Here is a 27,613-nt window from a genome sequence, read left to right on the forward strand (position 1 = left end):
CATCAGCAAAAAAAATAAAATCTAAATCAAAACTCCCCTGCTAATGCTTGGCCCCATTTCTCTCAATGAACGGGACAAATGGGGCCGACTGCAACATGTTTCAAATTTGGGGCAAAATCATCATCATTTAACACAGAACAACATGTTGTTGATTTAGGCTAATCTAAGGGGATTTAGATATTCATTACATGTCACGGTTGCCCCTATGACTCCCAATTCCAACCAAACCACAGATTCCATTTTCTCAGGGAAAAGAAACATCTGAACATCACATCAGAATAATAGGAATTATTAAGGCGTCCGTAAGGAGAGATGCCCATTTGAGGTCTAGCAAGTGCTCTCCCTAGATTATGGCATTAATAATAGCATCTTAATATAAGCAACCAACTAGATCCTGTGTATTGGTTACTGAAATACACCACTGTATCACAGATAATGGAAATATAGGCCCATAGCATGCAAACAACAACCATTATAAACACAAAATTGTAAATTTTCAGCAAAGCATTACCTTATGCCTATTTTCCCTTAAAAGACCCTATCTTCACATAACTTACATCAGTTTGATAGTACTTACTATGATATATACTACAAATTTCTGTCATGAAGATTTATGTCAGCCCTAAAAAGGTGGGTAAACTGACATGTTGGAATGCACTGGTTAAGAGGTATGGGTATATTATGATAAAAGCTATAGGCAGGTGAAAGGGAAAATTTGATGCATATATAATCAATCATTTGTAGGTCTGAGTGTTAGCCTAAATGAAAACCGACCAGGAAAGCTTTCAGCCTCTGTGCCAAAATCAATCATGGGTGTTGTTAATTAGCAGACAGATGAAGTTAAATATCGACTATAATCACTATAAAACAGATACTGCAGTCCATCCATGCGCCTCTGTGCCTTTTGTGTTTTGACAAAGACCTACAGCGAAGTCCCCGGATGACAACAACCAAAATAAAGACTGGAGATCTTACCGACTGTGTTTGCCCTGTACCAGTACAGAGCATTTATTGAAACAACATGACATTACATAAATTTAGCACGTTTTATAGCAGCACTACGAAAAGAAAACACCCCCCCTCCCTCCAGAATTGGTCCATATTATGCACTGGAAATTTTCTGCACGGCCTTCACCATCCCCAGCTCTCAAAATGCGCCTCCATTTTCCCGATCCAAGTATACAACAGTGGCGAATGAGCAGTCTATGAGTAGTCCCGACAATAAGCGATTGTGTGTGTGTTTTCGTTGTAGAAACAGCAACGCCATAGCACTGTCCCGTATTTTAAAGGTTGCTTATCCGAAAAGAAAAAGAAGAATATTGATATGAAAAAAAGTAGCTGGCTCCGAGACGAGCCCCCCGTTTCGTGTTGGACTGTATCCAGGGCTTTGGAGGGAGTCTCTTACTTGCTCTTGGCTGGTTTCTCCGTCTTCTTGGGCAGGAGGACGGCCTGGATGTTGGGCAGCACCCCTCCCTGGGCGATGGTCACACCGCCTAGCAGCTTGTTCAGCTCCTCGTCGTTGCGGACGGCCAGCTGGAGGTGCCGGGGGATGATACGGGTCTTCTTGTTGTCCCTGGCCGCGTTGCCGGCTAACTCCAGGATCTCAGCGGTCAGGTACTCCAGCACGGCCGCCAGGTAGACCGGAGCTCCGGCGCCCACCCGCTCCGCGTAGTTGCCCTTGCGCAGTAACCTGTGGACACGTCCGACCGGGAACTGGAGACCGGCCCGGGAGGAACGGGACTTCGCCTTTGCTCGGGCTTTGCCTCCGGTTTTTCCTCTGCCAGACATGGTCGTTAAAAAAAATGCGGTTATAAATCAACGGGGACGACACCAGGGATACGGAGGATGATCGGGCTTGGAGCTTTACGTAATGTAAGCGAGTAATGGGATATAAACCTCAAAGGCTTCTCTGATTGGCTGAGCGAGGCAGAAATGCACAAACCAATGGCGCTGTGGAAAAGGCCGTCCTTCGGTAACGCACGCTCCAATCGTGTAGACGGAATTGCACAGGGTAATTTGTATAGCCATGTTATAAATACAGGACTGCTGCGACAGGAGGCATCGCGCGCTGTGGGTTCTGTCAGTCCCTGCTGTTCTCTCCTGACGTTTAATACCGAAGCGCAAAAATGCCCGAGCCCGCAAAGTCGGCTCCTGCGCCTAAAAAGGGCTCCAAAAAGGCCGTGACCAAAACCCAGAAGAAAGGGGACAAAAAGCGTCGCAAGACTAGGAAGGAGAGCTACGCCATATACGTGTACAAAGTGCTGAAGCAGGTGCACCCCGACACGGGTATCTCCTCCAAGGCCATGGGCATCATGAACTCGTTTGTCAATGACATTTTTGAGCGCATCGCCGGGGAAGCGTCCCGCCTGGCCCACTACAACAAGCGGTCCACCATCACCTCCCGGGAGATCCAGACCGCCGTCCGCCTGCTGCTGCCGGGGGAGCTGGCCAAGCACGCCGTGTCCGAGGGCACCAAGGCGGTGACCAAGTACACCAGCTCCAAGTGAGGTGGACGGAGCTGGGGTGGGGGTGGGGGGGGGTGGGGGGTGGGGGGTGGAGAAAAATAAATAAATAAACAAGCCAAAATCATCACCAAGACGATTTAAACACTTCATTGTAGCCTTTCAGTGAGGAACAGCCGGTGTGTGATTTCGCCAAAACCCGCATTCGTCTTTTGCAAGAATGACTGCTATTTGCCCAAGCCTTACGAATGAATGGATTCATGTTTGTTTGTTTTTTCTGCAAATGATTCCAGATTAACTATTGCCTGTCGTTTGTTTTTTTTTAACTTATGGTACTTCTGAGCTGTGTGAACGGTTTTAACCAAACATTGAATAAATTGTATCTAGATGTTAACGAAATGAAAGAGTCACATGTGGAGTTCTTGAAATTACAAACCGTCGCCTTCTGCTTTGCAGCCTTGAATTCTACTATCACTTGCTGTTGAATGTATGCATTTTGTCGTTTCCTGCCATAACAAATCGTATGTGTAACATGGAATGGCATATTGAGTTGAAACAAGCAGTAAAGTGATTAAAACTGTGACTTAATTACCAGTAAGAGTCTTGTTTTTGTCTTTTTCCTCTGCCAGTGCTCGCATGTATAAAACCCCCAACAGACCTGTCCTTAGGCTACAAATCGTAATGTCTTGGATATAAAAACAAACCCTTCCATGCTTGTAAGGGGATATTTTGTTTTGGAGTATGGCGAAGCCAAATGGTGAGAATCAGTTCATGAGAAAAGGGCCATGCATTGTGCATGTGCCATTATTCTGTAGCCTACCCTGCTCACAATTGGCCTAATTATAATTGCACTTCAGCATACCAAAGGGCAGACTTGTACACAGTAAAAAGAGGGTTCATATAGAGCCATAATGACTCAGAACTCTGATTAGTTAAAATAAAACTGACAAAACAACTTTTGAACCACAGACTGTGGTTCAAAGTTTGTTTTAATGCTGATTGGGAGCATTTCATGCATTTTCAAAGGTGTCTGCTGTGGTACTATATAGGACCAGACCAGAGTCAAATAATTATTTGAAATGCTTCTCAAAGTTTGTTGTAGTCAATGTGAAGTGCCAGGTGGGTGGGATTTGCCTTTTAGTACTCTCATTTACAGAACAGTATTTCAGCTTTCAGACAACATTCTCAGATTGGATTAATTTGGCCAGATGCTAAATATTAGCCTACATGTCACAAAATCCATCCATCTAGCATTTTAAGCAGGGCAAAATGAACGTTGCAAAACAAGAAGGATTTGCAAATACTATTTGACACAGGTCCGTATAGGACCCATTTTGTTAAGAGTGCATCTCATGGCTATTGTTTACTTCGAAGTCGAATACAAACGTTCAGGGATAAAAGTTAAACTTTTCAGATTACATATTTTTTTCCTTGAATCATCCTTAAAGAAATGTAGCCTAATATTGAAATTGTACTGTCTCCTCATTGTAATGAAGCTAACACTGTTGGAATTGAAAGGGTCATGTAAGTCTTCTGGCTTTTAAAGGCATGTATGGTCCAGAACATAAAAAACGACAGTTTTACACACACTTTATGGACAATTATATTATTTACCTTACCAATTAACCTTCATCAGGGTGAAGTCACCATACATGTTTAAGAAAATACATGACACTAAAATCCATTGGCAGCCCAGTAGGGCCCAAAGACCATTCCCATATCCAATTACATTTAATGCATACTGTATATACAAAAAAGTAAAACATCAAAGAATCAATAAACACAGATTATATATATATATATATATATATATATATATATATACATTACAATGCCTAAAAAAGTGTTTTGAGCAAGTCAAGCAAGGCCTTACTGAAACCGCCACACATCTCCACCTACAGCATTTTTTGTACAATCACTTTGCGTTGACTAGGAACAAAAGAAGCTTGAATCAGCCCTCTGTACAGCTGACTTCTCAGGGAGTCCCCTGTTTACTGGAGTTTACTGGAACTGAGCATACACTGAAACCTCTTCCAGTAACAAAACCTGCAGGAGTGGCACAGTTTCAGCCCTTCACCACACGTACTGAAGGGAAGCAAGCTTGATGCGTTGGCACTGGCCAGCATCCTGCAGCGGAGCTCATATTTCATATCTCAAAGTCCCCAACATTTGGCGCCAACCTCGGCATGCGTGAGCCGTATGCATGTCCTTGGAGTCATGCAGTACTCCAGCTACTGGCTGAGCTTTGCTGCAAAATGTGTCGTCAAAAGTTTCCCAGGCCCAGGAATGTCTGAGGTTCTGTTTTGGAGGGTTTGTTGCATTTGTGAGACCCTTAGCTTTTTCTGAAGTGGGTGCAAAGAACTCAATTTCTGTAACAGCACCCATTTCTGCTTCTGGAGGTGCGGTCGCATCTCGCTCAACCTCTGGACCACTTCACGTAAAAGTCAAGCATCACGGTCTGGGGAGGCGGGCTGGCCTAGCAGTTCGAGAAACCGCCCCGCAACCGAAAGGTCAAGTCCCGCAACAGTCAATATGTGCATCGACAGCATGCTGACGTGTCTCATTGTAAGTTTGGGTGGTATTCTGTTAGTACTGATCCTGTCATCTGGATATCGTCCCAGTTTGGCTGTGATCTTGGGAGTAGCTGCCAGCAGGGTGTCCATGAATCTCTGGAAGATGATGATAGCAGTCGACACGCCAAGGTCCAGCCTTGTGTAATGAATGAGTCTCCTGTGACTCGGGGAAGGTAACAACTCGGATGACTTATCATTTAAGACAAGCTGTTGGTACCGTGTAAAGTCCTGCTTGATGAACAAAGTCCCCCGACCAGCACTGAAAATACCTAAATAACCACAGGTAAGGTATACACCAGGGGTGCTCACACTTTTTCAGCATGCGAGCTACTTATAAAATGACCAAGTCACAAAGATCTACCCACTACAAAAATGCAAAACATAGAATTATTTTCAAATATATTGAGGATTCTTTATTTACAATGTATGTTGATGTACCCTGCGTAACCGCATGAGCCAATATTGCACAACACAACTTAATTAACTATGAACATTTTTTGTAATTACATCAGTTTACTTTGATGACTTGCACTGAATTGAATCAGCCAGGGATGCATAGTCCGGACAGTAGCTGCTGACAGCCAGCCTCAAGCACACTTCCAAATGTTCATCAGTCATGGTGGAACGGTACTTGGACTTAATGATCTTCATGTGGTATTCTTCTTTGGTATTGCGATGGTAGACTGGCAGATGAGGCAAACGCACTTGGAAAATGACATCGTGAAAAAAAAGTCCACCTCCCATTCCATATGAAAGTGATATGTTTTTGTCTTCTTACTTGGTCCAGCAACCCCACTCATTTTTGATGGTCATAAGCTTTCTTTAGTTTTAAAGAAAAAAGCGAGGGCTTAAAATTGGAGATAACTCGCTGACTAGCTTGTTAGTTTTGCTGCACTTAGTGCCTTTTTGCGCATGCGCGGTGACCTAAAGGTCAGAAAAATTTTGTTGTCATCTGACTGGCTGCCCTGTATGTCAATCAAAAAAAAATAGACGTCTATAGACGTCTATTTTTTTAATGTCATGCGATCTACCAATACACTTTTGCGATCGACTGGTAGATCGCGATCGACGTATTGAGCACCCCTGGTATACACATTAGGACAACAGCTAGAACTGTAACTCCTTAACGCTTTAAGTTACAGAGTTCATATTAATGCCACCTATGTGTTATGTGAAGACAAGTATTCTGACATAGAAATATTTGCTAATTGATGCTTAATTGATGCTTGATTCATGACCTAATTTGCATAACTGGTTATGTTTAATATATCCTCCATTTTAAGGACGGCCTTCCTACTCACAACGCCATCCTGTGAAGTTCTGAAGGCCAGCAAGATCTAAGTCATTGCCAGAGTTGTAGGTTTGGTCCTTATGAAAGAGAAGAGAAGATTTACTTTAATTCAGCCAACTTCACAGTCTGTCTGCCAACACAACAGCACATTTGTCTGAAGCAACTCAAAAAAATAAATACAAAGTAAATACCACACTTCTAGAGAATGACATGGTAAAGAGGGTCGAGGTAACTTTTCTGGGTACAAAGGTAGGTTTTCTGGTTCAGAACTGATAACACTAATACCGAATGAAGTGATGTCGGTATAAACAAAACAAGCTGTGGGTTCACAAATTGTCTTTTATTCACTGACTATGAGGCTCCAGATTTTACATCTTGATTGATGGTTTGAGTCTGAGTTCAGTAACACTTCACACAATACAGTAAGTTCTTCATTACAGCTATGTGTCACATTCATGGATACTGATTCAGTCTTTATGCAGAGCTTTAATCAGGTTTTCATGCAATACTTAGGGAATTTACTGTCATTGAAACCTTCAAAATAAAAGTCCTCCTGGCAAATGCAATTTTAATTGAAAAACATACCTTGGGGTGAACCCTGAAAATATGTTATGAAGGTGTTTTTCATACATTATACACTGTTATATGCTGCAGCCCTTTGCTTTACCCACCTTTTCATGTGCTTCCATGTGCTGTATGGTTTTGTGCTTACAGTCTTAGCTCAACAAATAAGTAACATTTTAGTGGATATAGTCACTTGTATTTTTGAAATATCCAGCCATGAACTTAAGATTTTCCCAAATCAATACATAAAACTGTTTGGAATTAAAGCTAAATACTGATATGAATAGCCCCATAGGAGTCAATAACAAAGCTGTTTAATTTGCTATGAAAGTGACTATTAAACTAATATTAATCAATGTTTATATTTACTGTTGAATAAATACTAGTGACTTTTGAATATGTGCTAGTAAATTTCCAATAGTGACTAGTAACATTAGATTAGTTACTATTAACTAAAATGAATATGAGTGTCTATTGTGCAATTACTAATGAAGTATACATGTTGCCATCATATATTCTGTGTCCTACTTTACCGGCAACTTCAAAGAATTTGATGGGAATCATTTCAAGTATTGTCATTTAAGCATGCAACAGACCTCGGCCATTTGAATAGAGACATGAGTGACATTTAATGATGTCTAATATTCAAAAAAATTAGGACAAGCAAAGAACAAGGTGATCTCTGTGATATCTTGCAGATTCTGTTACTGCGGCGTACAATGCGAGGAGCAGGTTCAATCAGGAATTAGTTGCATATTAAGGTTGTTCCGCCCTTAGGTGATGGAAATAGAAACCAAACAGAGAGGATGTTGAATGGGGAATAATCACCTTAACCGATATTATGTGGACTGTGACGGTAGTCTGACTTGGTGTGGATTATGTGTTTGCTCTAGTCAGTAAACAAACCCTTGGTTTCCAGCAAAGGTGGAACATGGCAAGTTCAAGTTCAGAGTCTTTGTTGAAGAAATTTGCTGCGAGCAGCTCATTGGGTCCAATGGCAATAAAGTAATTGTCCGAAATGGACAAAATGTAGCAATACAAAAATCTAACACTGAAATATGGATTGTTGACCAGCACAGTATTATCGCAAAATATTCAATTATTATAAATATATGGTTGATATTAAGGTTGATATCTGTGCAGCAACTGCTCCAGATCTGGGGCAGCAAAACATGATTCACGAGAGAGGAATTTCACGTGACACAGAAATATCTATATGTTGTGTTTGTGCAAACATTGTTTCCCCCTCAAGCAGCCATGGTGAGGAAAAAGTACAGTTGGTTACCTGTGGTTAATCCCCACTCAGATACACTTATGGCTGCTGAATGGAAAGGGGCAGACAAGAATGCTGCCTATAGTGCTGAGCTCTCTGTAAGCTCATCTCCGCACCATTGTTTGGATCCTAGCCTCTGGATTTCTGGAGGGCATCAGCGGAGATCCATGGTTCAGATGACGCTGACAGTACTAGGAGGTTTTGTTTGGCAGGGTGTGCCTTTCTCTCCACGTCTGACATGGTGTTTGGGAGACCTAATTTCTGAACAAAGAGTGGTAGCCCCTGGCAAAATAAGGGGGGATGTGAAAACAAGCGTCACTTTGGTGGAGCTCGGACCATATCGAGGCTGTTTTAGACGCTCTTGCGTAAAAGTGGCTGAAACAATGCGGATTAAAACGATGGTTATGTAACTTCTTTAGGCCTGTATGGCTGAGGTTTTTGCAGATTATCATCAAGTGTTTTTGGGGTTTCTTGTGGATTTTGCCTCATTGTCCTGTTGATGGAGTGGGGGGATTCTCATAATGTTCAAATCTATTTATGTGGCTGGGATTTGTGCATTATATGTTCAAAGAAATTTAGTAAAATTCTGATGTCATTGTGTCTCTTTGCTGATGGTGATGTGGGCAGCAAATTTCAGAGAATATTCCTTTACGAAAGTGAGTTTTGAGAAAAGTCTACACCAAAATAAAAAAGATAAAAGATATTTTCAGCATTTAATAACATATACGATACGATACGATACAGTACGGTACGGTACGATACGATATGATACGATAGAACTTTATATATAGAGCTTGTAATTACGACATAGACCTGTAGAGATTTAATTTAGAGCATATGAGGACATTTTCAGATTCCAGTGGTACTCATTCAGGTTTTCTCTACTGACAAGCCAAATTTATTGCTGCTTGACATAACATGCTACAAGACCATAGACATACGTTCATCATATGTAGGTTCGTCTATTGTTCCAGGCCTGTCAGACGATCCGGCCGTGGGATCCACAGCTGGTTGGGCTGCTTGTGCTGCTCTCTCTTACCTTTCCCCTTTCTTCTCGGTGAGTTTCCGGTGAACTGGAAAAGAGGCTGGAAAAGAGACCAGTATAAATAGCTGGAAGTCATGAAGGCAAGAGCAGAGTGAGAACAGACAGACTGAGAGAAAGAGGTGGGGCAAGATACTGTGGGCATCCACACAAGGTAAGCAAGAACTTTTCTAAGCTTGTGGCTCACCATGGAAGAGAGATAAGAGAGGAGAAAGTCCCACAGCCTGGGATACTGGTTGCGATTAGTTACGTAAGATAAATGGATTTTACTCTTTCCTTTGAATTGAAATTTGATGGATGTCACAGCTTTCCTAGGCAGGTCAGTACTGCAATCTGCCATCATCACCATGTCATATTTGCTTTGTTGTTTCAAGACACTGTATTAGGAAAAGCAGCCTCAGGTCCTCAAGGCTATAAAATAAAGTGGCTGTGCTTTTGAAATTAGAGGCTCCAAGCTTTTGACAATAGACTTCCTGAAGACATTCGGCTGGCAGACTGTTCTGTTTAAATCACTTGTAAAAACTCATTCATATAAAGTTGCACTTGCAATTTATTAACATCTTGTTGCATCATATTTATTCATCATGCTGTTCAATTTGAACACCTGCTTATTGGATTTTCAATTAGTTTTGTAATAGCCTTCTTTGTTTTCTATCAATCTTCAGATATGTGTAACTTTTATTATTACTGTGTGTTTGAGTATTATTAGTACTTTGTTACAAAGTTCTGAAAAGTGCTTTACAAATTAAAAAAAGTTATTTTATCGACCATATTTGCAATAGGCTGAGGAATAGACCATTTATGAAATACTGACATGATCACTAATGGAGTTAGAGGCTTAATCTGTAAATTGAATTTGATTTTTTAGACCTGTCAGTATAGAATAGAAAGCAGGTCAAGCAGATGACTGATATGTGGGGTTCCCCCTGTTTTCCCCACCAGGTTGAGGACAATGTGGCTGGCCCTTGTTGTGTATCAGCTTGCCACGCTCGCTCTCGCCCAAGATCTAAATGTTTGCCTCGGACACTCTACGTTCAGAAAGCCAGGTCAGTGCAACCAGCAACCCTCACGCTTCATCCTCCTTCCCCCGCTCCTCTTCTTCTTCTCACCTCTCCTTCTCTTGCAACCTAATAAACTGCAGCACAGTGACAACCTGGAGCGTTTTCTTTTTGTTCGTTTTTTTGTTCCCTGAGTGAGGTGTGTCACAGGTTTGGATATGTCATGTTGAAAAAGGAGCTTGTTGTTGAGTGCTGGAGTTATAAAGGACCTGTCAGTGATGGGAGATGGAAGCGGTGTGAAGGAATTTTGGTTCTGCAGGTGCATACTTTGAAGAAGAAAAAAAAACATGCACCGGAAATTATGTCTATCCCGTCGCATATGGAGTCCATTTTCTCCACTAAGGGCATACTGCCGCAGTTTGATGTTGTCATGACTGTATGTTTTGTAGTGATAATGTATTGCTGAAGGGTTAAGCCCACATTTAAAGTGACGCTTAAAGTCACATTTAGCCAACAAATAAAGTCAAATAAAGTCAATAATTAAAATCATTGCATTTTATGCATAGAAATATACCTCTTGTGAAAAACAACACCAGCAAACACCTGTGAAAGTATCATAAGGAATTTTTGGAATCAGGTCTTGGAATTAAAGGATAATTCTGGTTATTTTCAACCTTATTTTCCCAGTTTTTGCTGTCATGACAATTGAATGTGTTCAAAATTTTGTGCTGAAAGGACGTTTTTTAATCGTGTGTGTTGGACAGCAGCGCTCCCTGAGAACTGGAGGAACAAAAAGCTCTATAGTGAAATAAGTGACAAAATTTTGAACACAATCACCATGGTGGCAAAAACTACAAAAATAAGGCCCAGGTTGAAAATAACCCGACTTATCCTTTAAAATCCTGAAGATGATTTTGGTCTCATCCTCTATCTCTTCAGCTAACTCCGACATCGAAGTCCTCTGTGGCACGGAGAGGGTGGCACTCCAGATGCTGCTGTGTCCCATCTACTTCAGCGGGTACAACGAATCCCTGATGGCCCTCAACGCGGAACACTCCAAAGACGAGTGCAAAGGGACTCCCGACTGGACGGTGGACCCGCCGGTTCTCAAATTCAACTTCTCCATCAGGGAGGAGGCGATCACCGCTTGCTCCAACAAGCTCACGGTATTTTAGCTTTCTACCGAAAGGAACTACAGTTCAACGATCTAAAACTCTTCTAAAACACATATGGGATCTCTCCTTCCTTAACAGGTCACTCAGGAGGTGGGCACTGGAGTGTTTTCAGACTTCTCCAATGTCCAGTTCGTCAACATCTCAGGCATGATCAACTCCTTGGAGCCCAACGCAGGGACCATCACCTACCGCCAAGAGATGATGTACAAGTTTTCCTGCCGCTATCCGCTCCAATATCTGGTCAACAACACTCAGATGACCGTGTAAGTGGCCCTTGCAGCTCACAAGCCTGTATTCATCCTAAATGAATGAGCCAAGAAGTAAATGTAAAATTTCAACTGTCAAACGCAAAGAAAAATTCTGTAAGTAAGAAAGTAAAGTAAGAAAGTAAAAATCTGTAACATTTTCCTTTAAATAAATCCATCCAGTCCATTTTGCTACTTGCTGCCGCTGATTAATATAACATAGTCAACCTATAGCCAGTTCATGAAAGCTTTTATATTTGCTGTTCTAAATTTCAAATAAACTCAAACACACTGCACTCTTGCATTGCTCGTAAAAACTGAGTGATGTTTTGGTGTTAAAACCTTCATCTGGTTGTTTCTGATAAAGGTTTTTTTTAACACCGAAACATCAATGCATTTTCACTAGCGATGCAAGAGCGCAGTGTGCGGAATAAAGCAGAAGAAGAACTGCATAGTTAGCATGAGCAGTGATAGCCACCATGGCTGAACAGACAAAGAAGAGAGAAACTCAAACTGCATCAACAGAAAATCCAAGGAGAAATGATTGACAGGTGATCTTTGGGAAGTGCAGTGCAGAAACACCCCAGCAATGAGCACTTAGCACCAAAGATGTCAAAATAAACTAACGGATTACAACTTTAACATCAAGCTAATTCTAAGAATTGTAGGCTCAAATTAGCAAGTGCACATTCAAACAAGTATTCAGACAAAAGTCACATGGTAAATAAAATCAACAGAACTTACATTTACTAGAAATGCAATCAGTCTGGATTATAAGGATTACATTGTGTCATTTTTCATTTACTGTGTTAAAATGTAGCCGTATGAAGCCCTTTGAGACCGTAACTGTGATTGAGGGCTATACGAATAAACCTCGACTTGACTACATGTAGGAAAGTATAACGTTACCGGCTGGTTACACTATATGGCACAGACACTGCTCTTATGTCGCTCCTGTGTCTTGTTTCAGGAGGGCTTGAATCACACATTGTTGTGCTTGACTGTGTTGCTCCCTTGTGTATCAAATGAATGATGACCTGGTTGCTGACGAGGTGGGTTTTCCCCCTGATGACAGCTGCTGACAGAACTTATTTCGCCCAACAGGTCTGGGGTGAGCCTGGCCATCAAAGACAAGAATGGGAGTTTCATCAGCACACTGAGCATGCAGCTCTACGCGGTAAGGCGGAAGATGCTTTATGGAAACTATAAGGAGAATGATGTTTTTTTTATATAAACATCCAATTTCAGTCTTCGCTAATGGTGCAAGTTACATTTGGATCATTTAGAATAGCACAGTGTGGAATAGATGGTTCTCCTATACATGCATTTAGGTCCAGCATTTAGGAACAAAATAACACTATCTACCCACTCAAATGTCTTATACATTGATTTGAATCTGGAACTTCACACTTTTTCACAAGAAAAACAAACTGTCACTACCTTAACAAATTCAGCTACTCTTAGACACCAATGGATGTTCTAAAAAAAAAAAAAAATGTATTGGCACAGAAAACCCCTTCATCGGGGGTTACATGGAAAAGAGACAATGGATACATTTCTGAAATAGCCACTTCAGTCAAAATGGCCATGTTAGTGGACTTAGACCAATCAGAAAATAGTGCAGATGTCAAAGGTCAATGTCTGCGCCTACATTATATTACCCAGCAACAGTTTCTTTGACTGTCTGACAGTCCTTATTATTTTTTTTCTTTCAAACATTTCAAGGAAAGCAATTTGATGACATAGAATATTGCATTTTCCTTTAATCTTGAGAAAATTCCAGGGGATAAGGACAGAGGAAAGAAGTTCTATTGGGGTCTGATATGAACACACAGGTCCTCTTTGGAGTGGCAGGTAGATTCAAACTGATACTAGAAAACTCGCTGGTAAAGAATTTAATTCTACAAAGCAGTGATCCAAAAAGAAAACCAAGGCATTCTGTCTCAAGTAAAGACAAAAAAAAGTCTTCATAAATGGGCTGCAAGACAATTAAAAATGACCGTGTGTCAACCTAATCCCCCTTTCGTCAAACATCAACATACAGTAAAGATGTGATGTAATGATATCCTTCCCTCTCCTGCATTATTTGGCTCAAAGGACCGTTCCTACACGTCCGTGCTGCAGATCCCTAATGGAGGCCTGCAGCTAAAGACCAGGATCTTTGTAGAAGTGAAGGCCACCAACCTTACCAACAGGTACTTCTCCACCCACCTAACTGATAAATATAGGTTAACTGTTGATATAGGTTAAAAATGAACCAACCCGAAACCTTGGGCTGATATTTTCGGAAAATGCAAAAAATAAACTGGACTGTTGGTAAGTTACAAAGTACTTGAGTACTTTTTCAGTGACCAGCTCTTATTTAATAAATTTTCTCGGTAGGTACTCTTTCTTCTGCTTGAGTAAAATTCCACCTGTGCTGATATCCAGGGCTAAGCTTCTTCTCCCAGCCCCAGCAAACATAACCTTACCTGAAAATAGAAAGAGATGATTGGTTTTCTCGATCTTGTTGATATACTCTGTACTGACACCAAAGTTCTCCCTCCCAGATTCAATGTTTTGCTGGACAGATGTTATGCCACAACCACCCCCTTCCCCGTCAACAGCACGTATTACGATCTCTTTGTTGGGTGAGTGAATTGGCCTACCTGGATGAAAAATGAGAAAACTTGACCCGGGAATAAATTGGCCAGTAGTGTCTGATATACAGAAAATAAGTACTCTGGCCCTTTTCATCTACTCTAGGCCAGATGTCAAAGATCAGCATCTCTGAATTTTTGTTATAATTTTTGTTGAATTTTTGTAAAACTTATTAGAAAATTCTTAAGAAAACTAAAGGGAAAAACCATCATCTGTCCTCCCCAAGGTGTAACCGGGACGGCCAGACGGTAATGGGGGTCAACGGATTGCAGCAGGAGGCTCGCTTCTCCTTCGAGGCTTTCCGCTTCGTCCAGCACAAGAACAGGACTCTGTCCACCTTCTACCTGCACTGTGCCACCAGGCTCTGTGAGCGCTCCTTCTGCTCCGGCCTCATTCAGGTCAGTTTCTGCTGCCAGGCTTCAAAACATACATCTCAGATTACATTGTGCTATGGATGTAGATTCACAGTTGCACGTATTTGGTGTATTTTCATGGGAAGTTGTCATGGCAATCTGGAGCGCTAGGAATGGGTACACTGATGCAGCTGTTGGTTGCACTCTTGAGGTGAAGGTTAGACTGATATATGAGGCCAATATTCAGATATCCACCTCTGATATGATGGATATGATGCAGTTTGTTTGATTACATATTTATTTTAGAATTGATCAATACTACACTGGTTGCCTATAAGAAGCCCTTAACCTCAACTGATTCTAATGTGATATTTTGATTGGATTTCACAAGTATGCGTGAATATGTTTTATTATTGTTATTGTTATTATTATTATCCTGGGTTTCAGTGGAGAGTTTTAGTATCAAATGATGGCCTAAATGCTGTTTCAGAGGCTTTTCCGCCCTGCCAATAATAAAATACTGGGGGAAACTACTTTAGTTATTTGGTGCAATTTTTTGGGCATGAAAATTGACAATTTTAAAGATATCAGCACAGCTATCGTCAGTTTCAGTCCTAAATTATCGGTATCGGCCTTCAAAAACCCATATCAGTCAAACCCTGAAGTAGATGAAGTCTCTGTTACTCTACTAGGTCACTTTTTCCTTCTCTTTCTACTCTCTCTACTCTCAGAGTGCAGTAAGTGTCAAAAAATGTCCTTGAGATATTCTAATAAACTCTCACCCAATCCACCTACAGAACTGCACCACCAACATCAACTTCAGCAACAACAACTCGAGGAGGCGTCGCAGCGCCAATGATGTCCAGGGCACCACGCTGAGCGACGTGGCCACCGTCAGCTCGGGCCCCATCACCACCCACGTGGACAACGGTGAGGAACTGAATGGTCACCATGTGTTGAAGTCTCAGCATTCAGGGATACTCCAGCATTCAATGGCACTGCAGAAGCAGAATAATGAAGGCACAGTAATACATTCACTGTATAATACCCATCTCATACTAGTCATGCATGAGTTGCTTGGAAGTTTCCTTTGGCCATGAATTGAACTGAGGGGTTTTCTCTTGCTCTGTCACAGGGGATCCGGTGGAGTCTGCAGGTATGCATCTACTTCTACAGTGACTATATCTTCTACCTGAGAGACGGCTTTCTTTGGACATGACATCACATCTAAGGACATCACATCTACATCACATCACATCACATCACATCACATCTACATCACATCACATCACATCACATCACATCTACATCACATCTACATCACATCTACATCACATCACATCACATCACATCACATCTACATCACATTTATGTCACATCACATCACATCTACGTCACATCACATTACATCACATCTATGTCACATCACATTACATCACATCTATGTCACATCACATCTACATCACATCACATCTACATCACATCACATCTATGTCACATCACATCTACATCACATCACATCAACATCACATCACATCTATGTCACATCACATTACATCACATTACATTACATCACATCTACATCACATGACATCACATCTATGTCACATCACATGACATCACATCTACATCTACATCACATCACATCACATCACATCACATCACATCTACATCATATCTACGTCACATCTACGTCACATCACATCACATCACATCACATCTACATCATATCTACGTCACATCTACGTCACATCACATCTACGTCACATCACATTACATCACATCTATGTCACATCACATCTACGTCACATCACATCTGTCACATCACATTACATCACATCTACATCACATCTACATCACATTACATCACATCTACTTTACATCACATTACATCACATCTACTTTACATCACATTACATCACATAACATGACATCACATCTGTCACATCACATTACATCACATCTACATCACATGACATCACATCACATCTACATGACATCTACATCACATGACATCACATCACATCCAAGGACATCACATCTACCTCACATTACATCACATCTATATCACATCACATCTACATCATATTACATCACATCTATATCACATCACATCTACATCACATCACATCACATCTATGTAACATCACATTACATCACATCTACATTACGTCACATCTACATCACGTCACATCTATATCACATCTATATCACATCACATCACATCTACATCTACATCACATCTGCATCACATCTACATCACATCACATCCAAGGACATCACATCACATCCACATCACATGACATCTATGTGTGATGTGATATAGCTGTGATGTGATGTGATGTAGATGTGATGTAACATAGACAACACATCACATCACAGCTATATCACATCACATCTACCTCACATCTACATCACATCACCACATCTATATCACATCACATCCAAGGACATCACATCTACATTACATCACATCACATCCACATCACATGACATCTATGTTACATCACATGGCATCTATGTTACATCACATCTACATCACATCACCACATTTATATCACATCACATCCAAGGACATCACATCTACATTACATCACATCACATCTATGTCACATCTACATCACATCACATCACATCACTTCACATTACATCACATCTACATCATCCAAGGACATCACATCACATCCACATCACATGACATCACATCACATCTACATGACATCTACATCACATGACATCACATCACATCACATCCAAGGACATCACATCTACCTCACATTACATCACATCTATATCACATCACATCTACATCATATTACATCACATCTATATCACATCACATCTACATCACATCACATCACATCTATGTAACATCACATTACATCACATCTACATTACGTCACATCTACATCACGTCACATCTATATCACATCTACATCACATCACATCTACATCTACATCTACATCACATCTGCATCACATCTACATCACATCACATCCAAGGACATCACATCACATCCACATCACATGACATGACATCTATGTGTGATGTGATATAGCTGTGATGTGATGTGATGTAGATGTGATGTAACATAGACAACACATCACATCACAGCTATATCACATCACATCTACCTCACATCTACATCACATCACCACATCTATATCACATCACATCCAAGGACATCACATCTACATTACATCACATCACATCCACATCACATGACATCTATGTTACATCACATGGCATCTATGTTACATCACATCTACATCACATCACCACATTTATATCACATCACATCCAAGGACATCACATCTACATTACATCACATCACATCCAAGGACATCACATTACATCCACATCACATGGCATCTATGTTACATCACATCTACATCACATCACATCACAGCTATATCACATCACATCTACCTCACATCTACATCACATCACCACATCTATATCACATCACATCCAAGGACATCACATCTACATTACATCACATCACATCCACATCACATGGCATCTATGTTACATCACATCTACATCACATCACAGCTATATCACATCACATCTACCTCACATCTACATCACATCACCACATTTATATCACATCATATCCAAGGACATCACATCTACATTACATCACATCACATCCACATCACATGACATCTATGTTACATCACATGACATCTATGTTACATCACATCTACATCACATCACCACATTTATATCACATCACATCCAAGGACATCACATCTACATTACATCACATCACATCTACGTCACATCTACATCACATCACATCTATACATCTACATCTACATCACATCACATCACATCACATCACATCACATCACATCACATCACATTACATCACATCCACATCACATGACATCTATGTTACATCACATCTACATCACATCACATCTATATCACATCACATCTACATCACATCTACGTCACATCGCATTACATCACATCTACATCACATCTACATCACATCACATCACACTACATCACATCACATCACATCTACATCACATCACATCTATGTCACATCTACATCACATCACATCACATCACATCTACATCACATCACAGCTATATCACATCTATATCACATTGCATCTACGTCACATCTACATCACATCTATATCACATCTACGTCACATCACATCTACGTCATATCACATCTACATCACATCACATCACATCTATATCACATCTACATCACATCACATCACATCACATCTACATCACATCTACATCACATCACATCTATATCACATCACATCTACATCACATCTATGTCACATCGCATTACATCACATCTACATCACATCTACATCACATCACACTACATCACATCACATCACATCTACATCACATCACATCTATGTCACATCTACATCACATCACATCACATCACATCACATCACATCTACATCACATCACAGCTATATCACATCTATATCACATTGCATCTACGTCACATCTACATCACATCTATATCACATCTACGTCACATCACATCTACGTCATATCACATCTACATCACATCACATCACATCTATATCACATCTACATCACATCACATCACATCACATCTACATCACATCTACATCACATCACATCACATCACATCACATCTACATCACATCTACATCACATCACATCTACATCACATCTACATCACATCACATCTATATCACATCACATCTACATCACATCTACGTCACATCGCATTACATCACATCTACATCACATCTACATCACATCACATCACACTACATCACATCACATCACATCTACATCACATCACATCTATGTCACATCTACATCACATCACATCACATCACATCTACATCACATCACAGCTATATCACATCTATATCACATTGCATCTACGTCACATCTACATCATATCTATATCACATCACATCCAAGGACATCACATCTACATTACATCACATCACATCCACATCACATGGCATCTATGTTACATCACATCTACATCACATCACAGCTATATCACATCACATCTACCTCACATCTACATCACATCACCACATTTATATCACATCATATCCAAGGACATCACATCTACATTACATCACATCACATCCACATCACATGACATCTATGTTACATCACATGACATCTATGTTACATCACATCTACATCACATCACCACATTTATATCACATCACATCCAAGGACATCACATCTACATTACATCACATCACATCTACGTCACATCTACATCACATCACATCTATACATCTACATCTACATCTACATCACATCACATCACATCACATCACATCACATCACATTACATCACATCCACATCACATGACATCTATGTTACATCACATCTACATCACATCACATCTATATCACATCACATCTACATCACATCTACGTCACATCGCATTACATCACATCTACATCACATCTACATCACATCACATCACACTACATCACATCACATCACATCTACATCACATCACATCTATGTCACATCTACATCACTTCACATCACATCACATCTACATTACATCACAGCTATATCACATCTATATCACATTGCATCTACGTCACATCTACATCACATCTATATCACATCTACGTCACATCACATCTACGTCATATCACATCTACATCACATCACATCACATCTATATCACATCTACATCACATCACATCACATCTACATCACATCTACATCACATCACATCTATATCACATCACATCTACATCACATCTATGTCACATCGCATTACATCACATCTACATCACATCTACATCACATCACATCACACTACATCACATCACATCACATCTACATCACATCACATCTATGTCACATCTACATCACATCACATCACATCACATCACATCACATCACATCACATCTACATCACATCACAGCTATATCACATCTATATCACATTGCATCTACGTCACATCTACATCACATCTATATCACATCTACGTCACATCACATCTACGTCATATCACATCTACATCACATCACATCACATCTATATCACATCTACATCACATCACATCACATCACATCTACATCACATCTACATCACATCACATCACATCTACATCACATCTACATCACATCACATCTACATCACATCTACATCACATCACATCTATATCACATCACATCTACATCACATCTACGTCACATCGCATTACATCACATCTACATCACATCTACATCACATCACATCTACATCACATCACAGCTATATCACATCTATATCACATTGCATCTACGTCACATCTACATCATATCTATATCACATCTACGTCACATCACATCTACGTCATATCACATCACATCTACATCACATCACATCACACTACATCACATCACATCACATCTACATCACATCACATCTATGTCACATCTACATCACTTCACATCACATCACATCTACATCACATCACAGCTATATCACATCTATATCACATTGCATCTACGTCACATCTACATCACATCTATATCACATCTACGTCACATCACATCTACGTCATATCACATCTACATCACATCACATCACATCTATATCACATCTACATCACATCACATCACATCTACATCACATCTACATCACATCACATCTATATCACATCACATCTACATCACATCTATGTCACATCGCATTACATCACATCTACATCACATCTACATCACATCACATCACACTACATCACATCACATCACATCTACATCACATCACATCTATGTCACATCTACATCACATCACATCACATCACATCACATCACATCTACATCACATCACAGCTATATCACATCTATATCACATTGCATCTACGTCACATCTACATCACATCTATATCACATCTACGTCACATCACATCTACGTCATATCACATCTACATCACATCACATCACATCTATATCACATCTACATCACATCACATCACATCACATCTACATCACATCTACATCACATCACATCACATCTACATCACATCTACATCACATCACATCTACATCACATCTACATCACATCACATCTATATCACATCACATCTACATCACATCTACGTCACATCGCATTACATCACATCTACATCACATCTACATCACATCACATCTACATCACATCACAGCTATATCACATCTATATCACATTGCATCTACGTCACATCTACATCATATCTATATCACATCTACGTCACATCACATCTACGTCATATCACATCTACATCACATCACATCACATCTATATCACATCTACATCACATCACATCACATCTACATCACATCTACATCACATCTACATCACATCACATCACATCTACATCACATCTACATCACATCTACATCACATCCAAGGACATCACATCCACATCACATGACATCTATGTTACATCACATCTACATTACATCACATCACATCACATCACATCTATGTCACATCACATCTACGTCATATCACATCTACATCACATTGCATCTACGTCACATCTACATCACATGACATCTATATCACATATACATCACATCACATCTACATCACATCTACATCACATGACATCTATATCACATATACATCACATCACATCTACATCACATCTACGTCATATCACATCTACATCACATTACATCTACGTCACATCTACATCACATCACATCTATATCACATCTATATCACATTGCATCTACGTCACATCTACATCACATCTATATCACATCTACGTCACATCACATCTACGTCATATCACATCTACATCACATCACATCACATCTACGTCACATCACATCTACGTCATATCACATCTACATCACATCACATCACATCTATATCACATCTACATCACATCACATCACATCACATCTACATCACATCTACATCACATCACATCACATCACATCACATCTACATCACATCTACATCACATCTACATCACATCCAAGGACATCACATCCACATCACATGACATCTATGTTACATCACATCTACATTACATCACATCACATCACATCTATGTCACATCACATCTACGTCATATCACATCTACATCACATCACATCACATCTATATCACATCTACATCACATCACATCACATCACATCACATCTACATCACATCTACATCACATCACATCACATCACATCTACATCACATCTACATCACATCTACATCACATCCAAGGACATCACATCCACATCACATGACATCTATGTTACATCACATCTACATTACATCACATCACATCACATCTATGTCACATCACATCTACGTCATATCACATCTACATCACATTGCATCTACGTCACATCTACATCACATGACATCTATATCACATATACATCACATCACATCTACATCACATCTACATCACATCTACATCACATCACATCTACGTCATATCACATCTACATCACATTACATCTACATCACATCTACATCACATCACATCTATATCACATCTACATCACATCACATCACATCTACATCACATCACATCCAAGGACATCACATCCACATCACATGACATCTATGTTACATCACATCACATCACATCACATCTACGTCACATCATACCACATCTACATCACATCACATCTACATCACATCACATCTACATCACATCACATCACATCACATCACATCACATCACATTACATCACACCACATCACATCACATCACATCACATCACATCACATTACATCACACCACATCTACATCACACCACATCACATCACATCACATCACATCACATTACATCACACCACATCTACATCACACCACATCACATCACATCTAGGGGTGTAACGATTCTCCAAATCCACGATTCGATTTGACTTTCGATTTTAAGGTCACGATTCAATTCGATTTTCGATTTAAACTTTTTTTTTTTCAGCACTGACGGCTATGCCATTGTTAGACTATCGAGTCTTGATTTGTAAAGATCAACAGATCATTGGTTTTATGCCCTAACAACTGTCATTTACATTTTTAAATTCTTCTTTAAAAAGATGGTATCAAGTCTGATATAACTGCCATATTTTTATTTTTTTTTTGGAATGTACCACACTAAGGCCATATGGTCAAAGTTTTTCAAAGTTTTTCCATTTAAAAAAACACAACTTTCCCTTTAATTTGGTACCAAATACATGGCAAGGCGATTCAGGGTGTCTCCTTACTTAAGTGTCATTCACAGTATGACAACAAAATAGATCCTTCCTATCTTGGCTAACGATAAGCTTTCAAAATACATACAAAACCTCCAGCGCTTCAGCCCACACAGTAATAAGATCAGACAATAATAGTCGCCAAACAAATATGGAAAAAGTCGCCAAACTTATATGGATAAAAGTCACGGCAACCTGGCCAGTCCTCCTACCGACTCTTCGGCACACTGCCTTCCGGAAAACAGCGTCCATCTCCGGCGGTGAGAGCCAGGTAGGTCCCGTTGTTTAGTGAAGGTGATCTTGTGTCTTGTTTTATCGAGCAAGAACAAGCGATTTCGATCAAAAGACTTCAACTCACAATGTCTTCGTAACTTTCCACTACATACGGCGGGTCAGGTTCTGTCTCACAGCACAATCTGACAGCTCCCAGAAGGTTTTAAAAGCGCGACGCTTAGCTGGCGAAGCCATTTTTACCGGTGGAGTACGACTAAACCCGGGGAAAATCAAACGTCTCAGTGTCACCAGATATACAGTATTTTCCGGTTCCGGTTCATCGATGACAACTTGAAGTATATATAAAACAAAGCTGATAACTTGATTTTCAGTTTTTGGTACATTTTAAACGATTTAAAAATGACGGGCGCTATTGGGCGCTATAGTGAAATATAGAATGGGCGCTCTCTAGCAGCTACGCTGTGTTGTCATTGAAATGTTTTTTTTCTTCACATGCATGCACTGCAAGTAGGCAGGGGTGGAGAGAAAAAAAAATACTGGGAGAATCACAAACCTGCTTGTGATTTCGAAGGTCGAAATCGAACGCTCATTTCGATCGATTTTCGATTTAGAATCGAGATTGTGACACCCCTAATCACATCACATGACATCCAAGGACATCACATCACATCTGCATTACATTACATTACATTACATTACATCACATCACATCACATCACATCTACGTCACATCATACCACATCTACATCACATCACATCCAAGGACATCACATCACACCTACATCACACCACATCACACCACATCTACATCACACCACATCTACATCACATCACATCTACACCACATCATATCTACATCACATCACATCACATCTACATCACATCACATTACATTACATTACATCACATCACATCACATCACATCACATCACATCACATCACATCTACATCACATCTGCATCACATCCAAGGACATCACATCACATCCACATCACATCACATCTATGTTACATCACATCTACATCACATCACATCTATATCACATCACATCTACATCACATCTACGTCACATCTACATCACATCACATCTATATCACATCACATCTACATCACATCTACGTCACATCTACGTCACATCACATTACATCACATCTACATCACATCACATCTACATCACATTACATCACATTACATCACATCACATCACATCACATCACATCTATATCACATCTATATCACATTGCATCTACGTCACATCTACATCACATCACATCTATATCACATCTACGTCACATCACATCTACGTCATATCACATCTACATCACATTGCATCTACGTCACATCTATATCACATGACATCTATATCACATCACATGTGTGAAATATAGAACGGGCGCTCTCTAGCAGCTACGCTGTGTCGTCGTTGAAATGTTTTTTTTTCTTCACATGCATGCAAGTAGGCAGGGGTGGAGAGAAAAAAAAATACTGGGAGAATCACAAACCTGCTTGTGATTTCGAAGGTCGAAATCGAACACTCATTTCGATCGATTTTCGATTTAGAATCGAGATCGTGACACCCCTAATCACATCACATGACATCCAAGGACATCACATCACATCTGCATTACATTACATCACATCACATCACATCACATGACATCTACGTCACATCATACCACATCTACATCACATTACATCCAAGGACATCACATCACATCTACATCACATCACACCTACATCACACCACATCTACATCACATCACATCTACACCACATCATATCTACATCACATCACATCACATCTACATCACATCACACCTATATCACACCACATCACACCACATCTACATCACACCACATCTACATCACATCACACCTATATCACACCACATCACACCACATCTACATCACACCACATCTACATCACATCACACCTATATCACACCACATCACACCACATCTACATCACATCACATCTACATCACATCACACTTATATCACACCACATCACACCACATCTACATCACATTACATCTACATCACATCACACCTATATCACACCACATCACACCACATCTACATCACACCACATCTACATCACATCACATCTACACCACATCATATCTACATCACATCACATCCAAGGACATCACATCACACCACATCTACATCACATCACACCACATCTATATTACATCACATCACATCTAGATCACATCACATTTACATCACTGCACATATAACTTAGGACACCACATCTCATCTATATCACATCACATTTACTATCTAAGGACATCACATCTACATCACATCAGATCGCATCTAAGGATATCACATCTACATCACATCTAAGGATATCACATCTAAGGACATCACATCTACATCACATCTACATCACATCACATCTAAGGACATCACATCTATATCACATCAAATCATATTTAAGGACATCATGTCTACATCACATCACATCTACAGCTTACAACTGTTTGTGTTGTATTACCATAACTTATTCACCTAAATGTTCAAGAACTCATCAGCAGCATCGGGTCGCAACACGCTGCAGTAATGTTATTACTTTTCCCAGTAGGTAGTAATATTTACAGTGGTTAATCTAAAAAGTTGTCGTCCTTTTGGTTACTTGGTCTCACAATGAGCTATCTTAGAATAGAAATGGCAGAAAAGTTAACTTTCTCCAGGTGGAAGTATTATTTACTTCACTTCTTACGTTTTTTGAGTAACAAGCCCAACACTGCTGATCAGTATGGAAACTACTACTATAAGGTCTCATTTCTGATCATGGTTTCCTTTTTCTCTCCAGGTGCTCAGCAGACTGGCGAGAACGGTACTGTGCTGGGTGTTTCAATAGTAGCAGGCATTGTTGGAGCCCTCTGCATTACCTTGTTGGCTTTCATCGCTCGCTACATCTACAACTCCAACAACAGTTTCAGCAAGACAACTCTCTACCCGCAAGAGTGACAGAGTGAGGCCCTCGGTGCCTTGCAAAGGCTTCGTCCAATTGTGGAATCTTCTCTTAAATCCTGTTTCCTTCATTTATACAGTATGGCTTAAGATAACATGACAGTAGTGCCATAAATGAGAAAGTCAGAAATCATTTTGTGGTCTCTTGTTTCCCGATTCTTTTCTCTTGCTATACGAAACACATTCAGTTTTATCATCCCTAAAATATGAGAAGAATACCCAAAAGTTGTATCTGTGTACATTTTGAGGTAAATGAACACCGGAAAATGGGAAGGAACATTTTCGAATGGAACAATATATCAGCAGAATAAAAAAAAAAAATCCAACCTTTTGTTTCCCATTCAACCAGATTGCCTTCATTCAGCCTGCGAGAACATGAGGAAACAGGACATAAGACAGAGTCTCGTATTTCAGTACAGGGCCATGACAATGAAGTCCAATTAATCATCTAGCCAAGAAAATGTCAGGAAGAACGATTCCAAAGATGACTGGCAAAAGTCAGACAGAAACAACATCATCATATATGCATGAATAACTATATAGCAGTTGTGCACTGCTTCATTCTTTTCTATTAATTTTATATTCTGAA

General features: G+C 40.0%; 3 protein-coding genes across 3 annotated transcripts; 2 read left to right on the plus strand and 1 right to left on the minus strand.

Annotated features, from left to right (window-relative positions):
• Positions 1-979: 979 nt before the first annotated feature.
• h2ax1 (H2A.X variant histone family member 1) lies at positions 980-1,884 on the minus strand. Its single transcript, XM_071914740.2, has one exon. The coding sequence runs from the start codon at positions 1,786-1,788 to the stop codon at positions 1,402-1,404; it is 387 nt and encodes a 128-aa protein (XP_071770841.1). The 5' UTR covers positions 1,789-1,884; the 3' UTR covers positions 980-1,401.
• A 196-nt stretch (positions 1,885-2,080) lies between these two features.
• Positions 2,081-2,521, plus strand: hist2h2l (histone 2, H2, like). The gene has a single exon (XM_071914745.2). It carries the CDS (start codon positions 2,127-2,129, stop codon positions 2,505-2,507), a length of 381 nt encoding a protein of 126 aa, XP_071770846.1. The 5' UTR covers positions 2,081-2,126; the 3' UTR covers positions 2,508-2,521.
• Positions 2,522-10,157: 7,636 nt separating this feature from the next.
• LOC139923861 (zona pellucida-like domain-containing protein 1) lies at positions 10,158-27,021 on the plus strand. The gene is made up of 9 exons (XM_078286419.1): positions 10,158-10,251; positions 11,143-11,369; positions 11,457-11,641; positions 12,728-12,800; positions 13,721-13,818; positions 14,173-14,253; positions 14,490-14,661; positions 15,414-15,546; positions 26,864-27,021. Exons 1-9 carry the CDS (start codon positions 10,158-10,160, stop codon positions 27,019-27,021), a joined length of 1,221 nt encoding a protein of 406 aa, XP_078142545.1.
• Positions 27,022-27,613: the final 592 nt, after the last annotated feature.

The sequence above is a fragment of the Centroberyx gerrardi genome, chromosome 11, assembly GCF_048128805.1.
Source record: "Centroberyx gerrardi isolate f3 chromosome 11, fCenGer3.hap1.cur.20231027, whole genome shotgun sequence".
NCBI classification, from domain to species: domain Eukaryota; kingdom Metazoa; phylum Chordata; class Actinopteri; order Beryciformes; family Berycidae; genus Centroberyx; species Centroberyx gerrardi.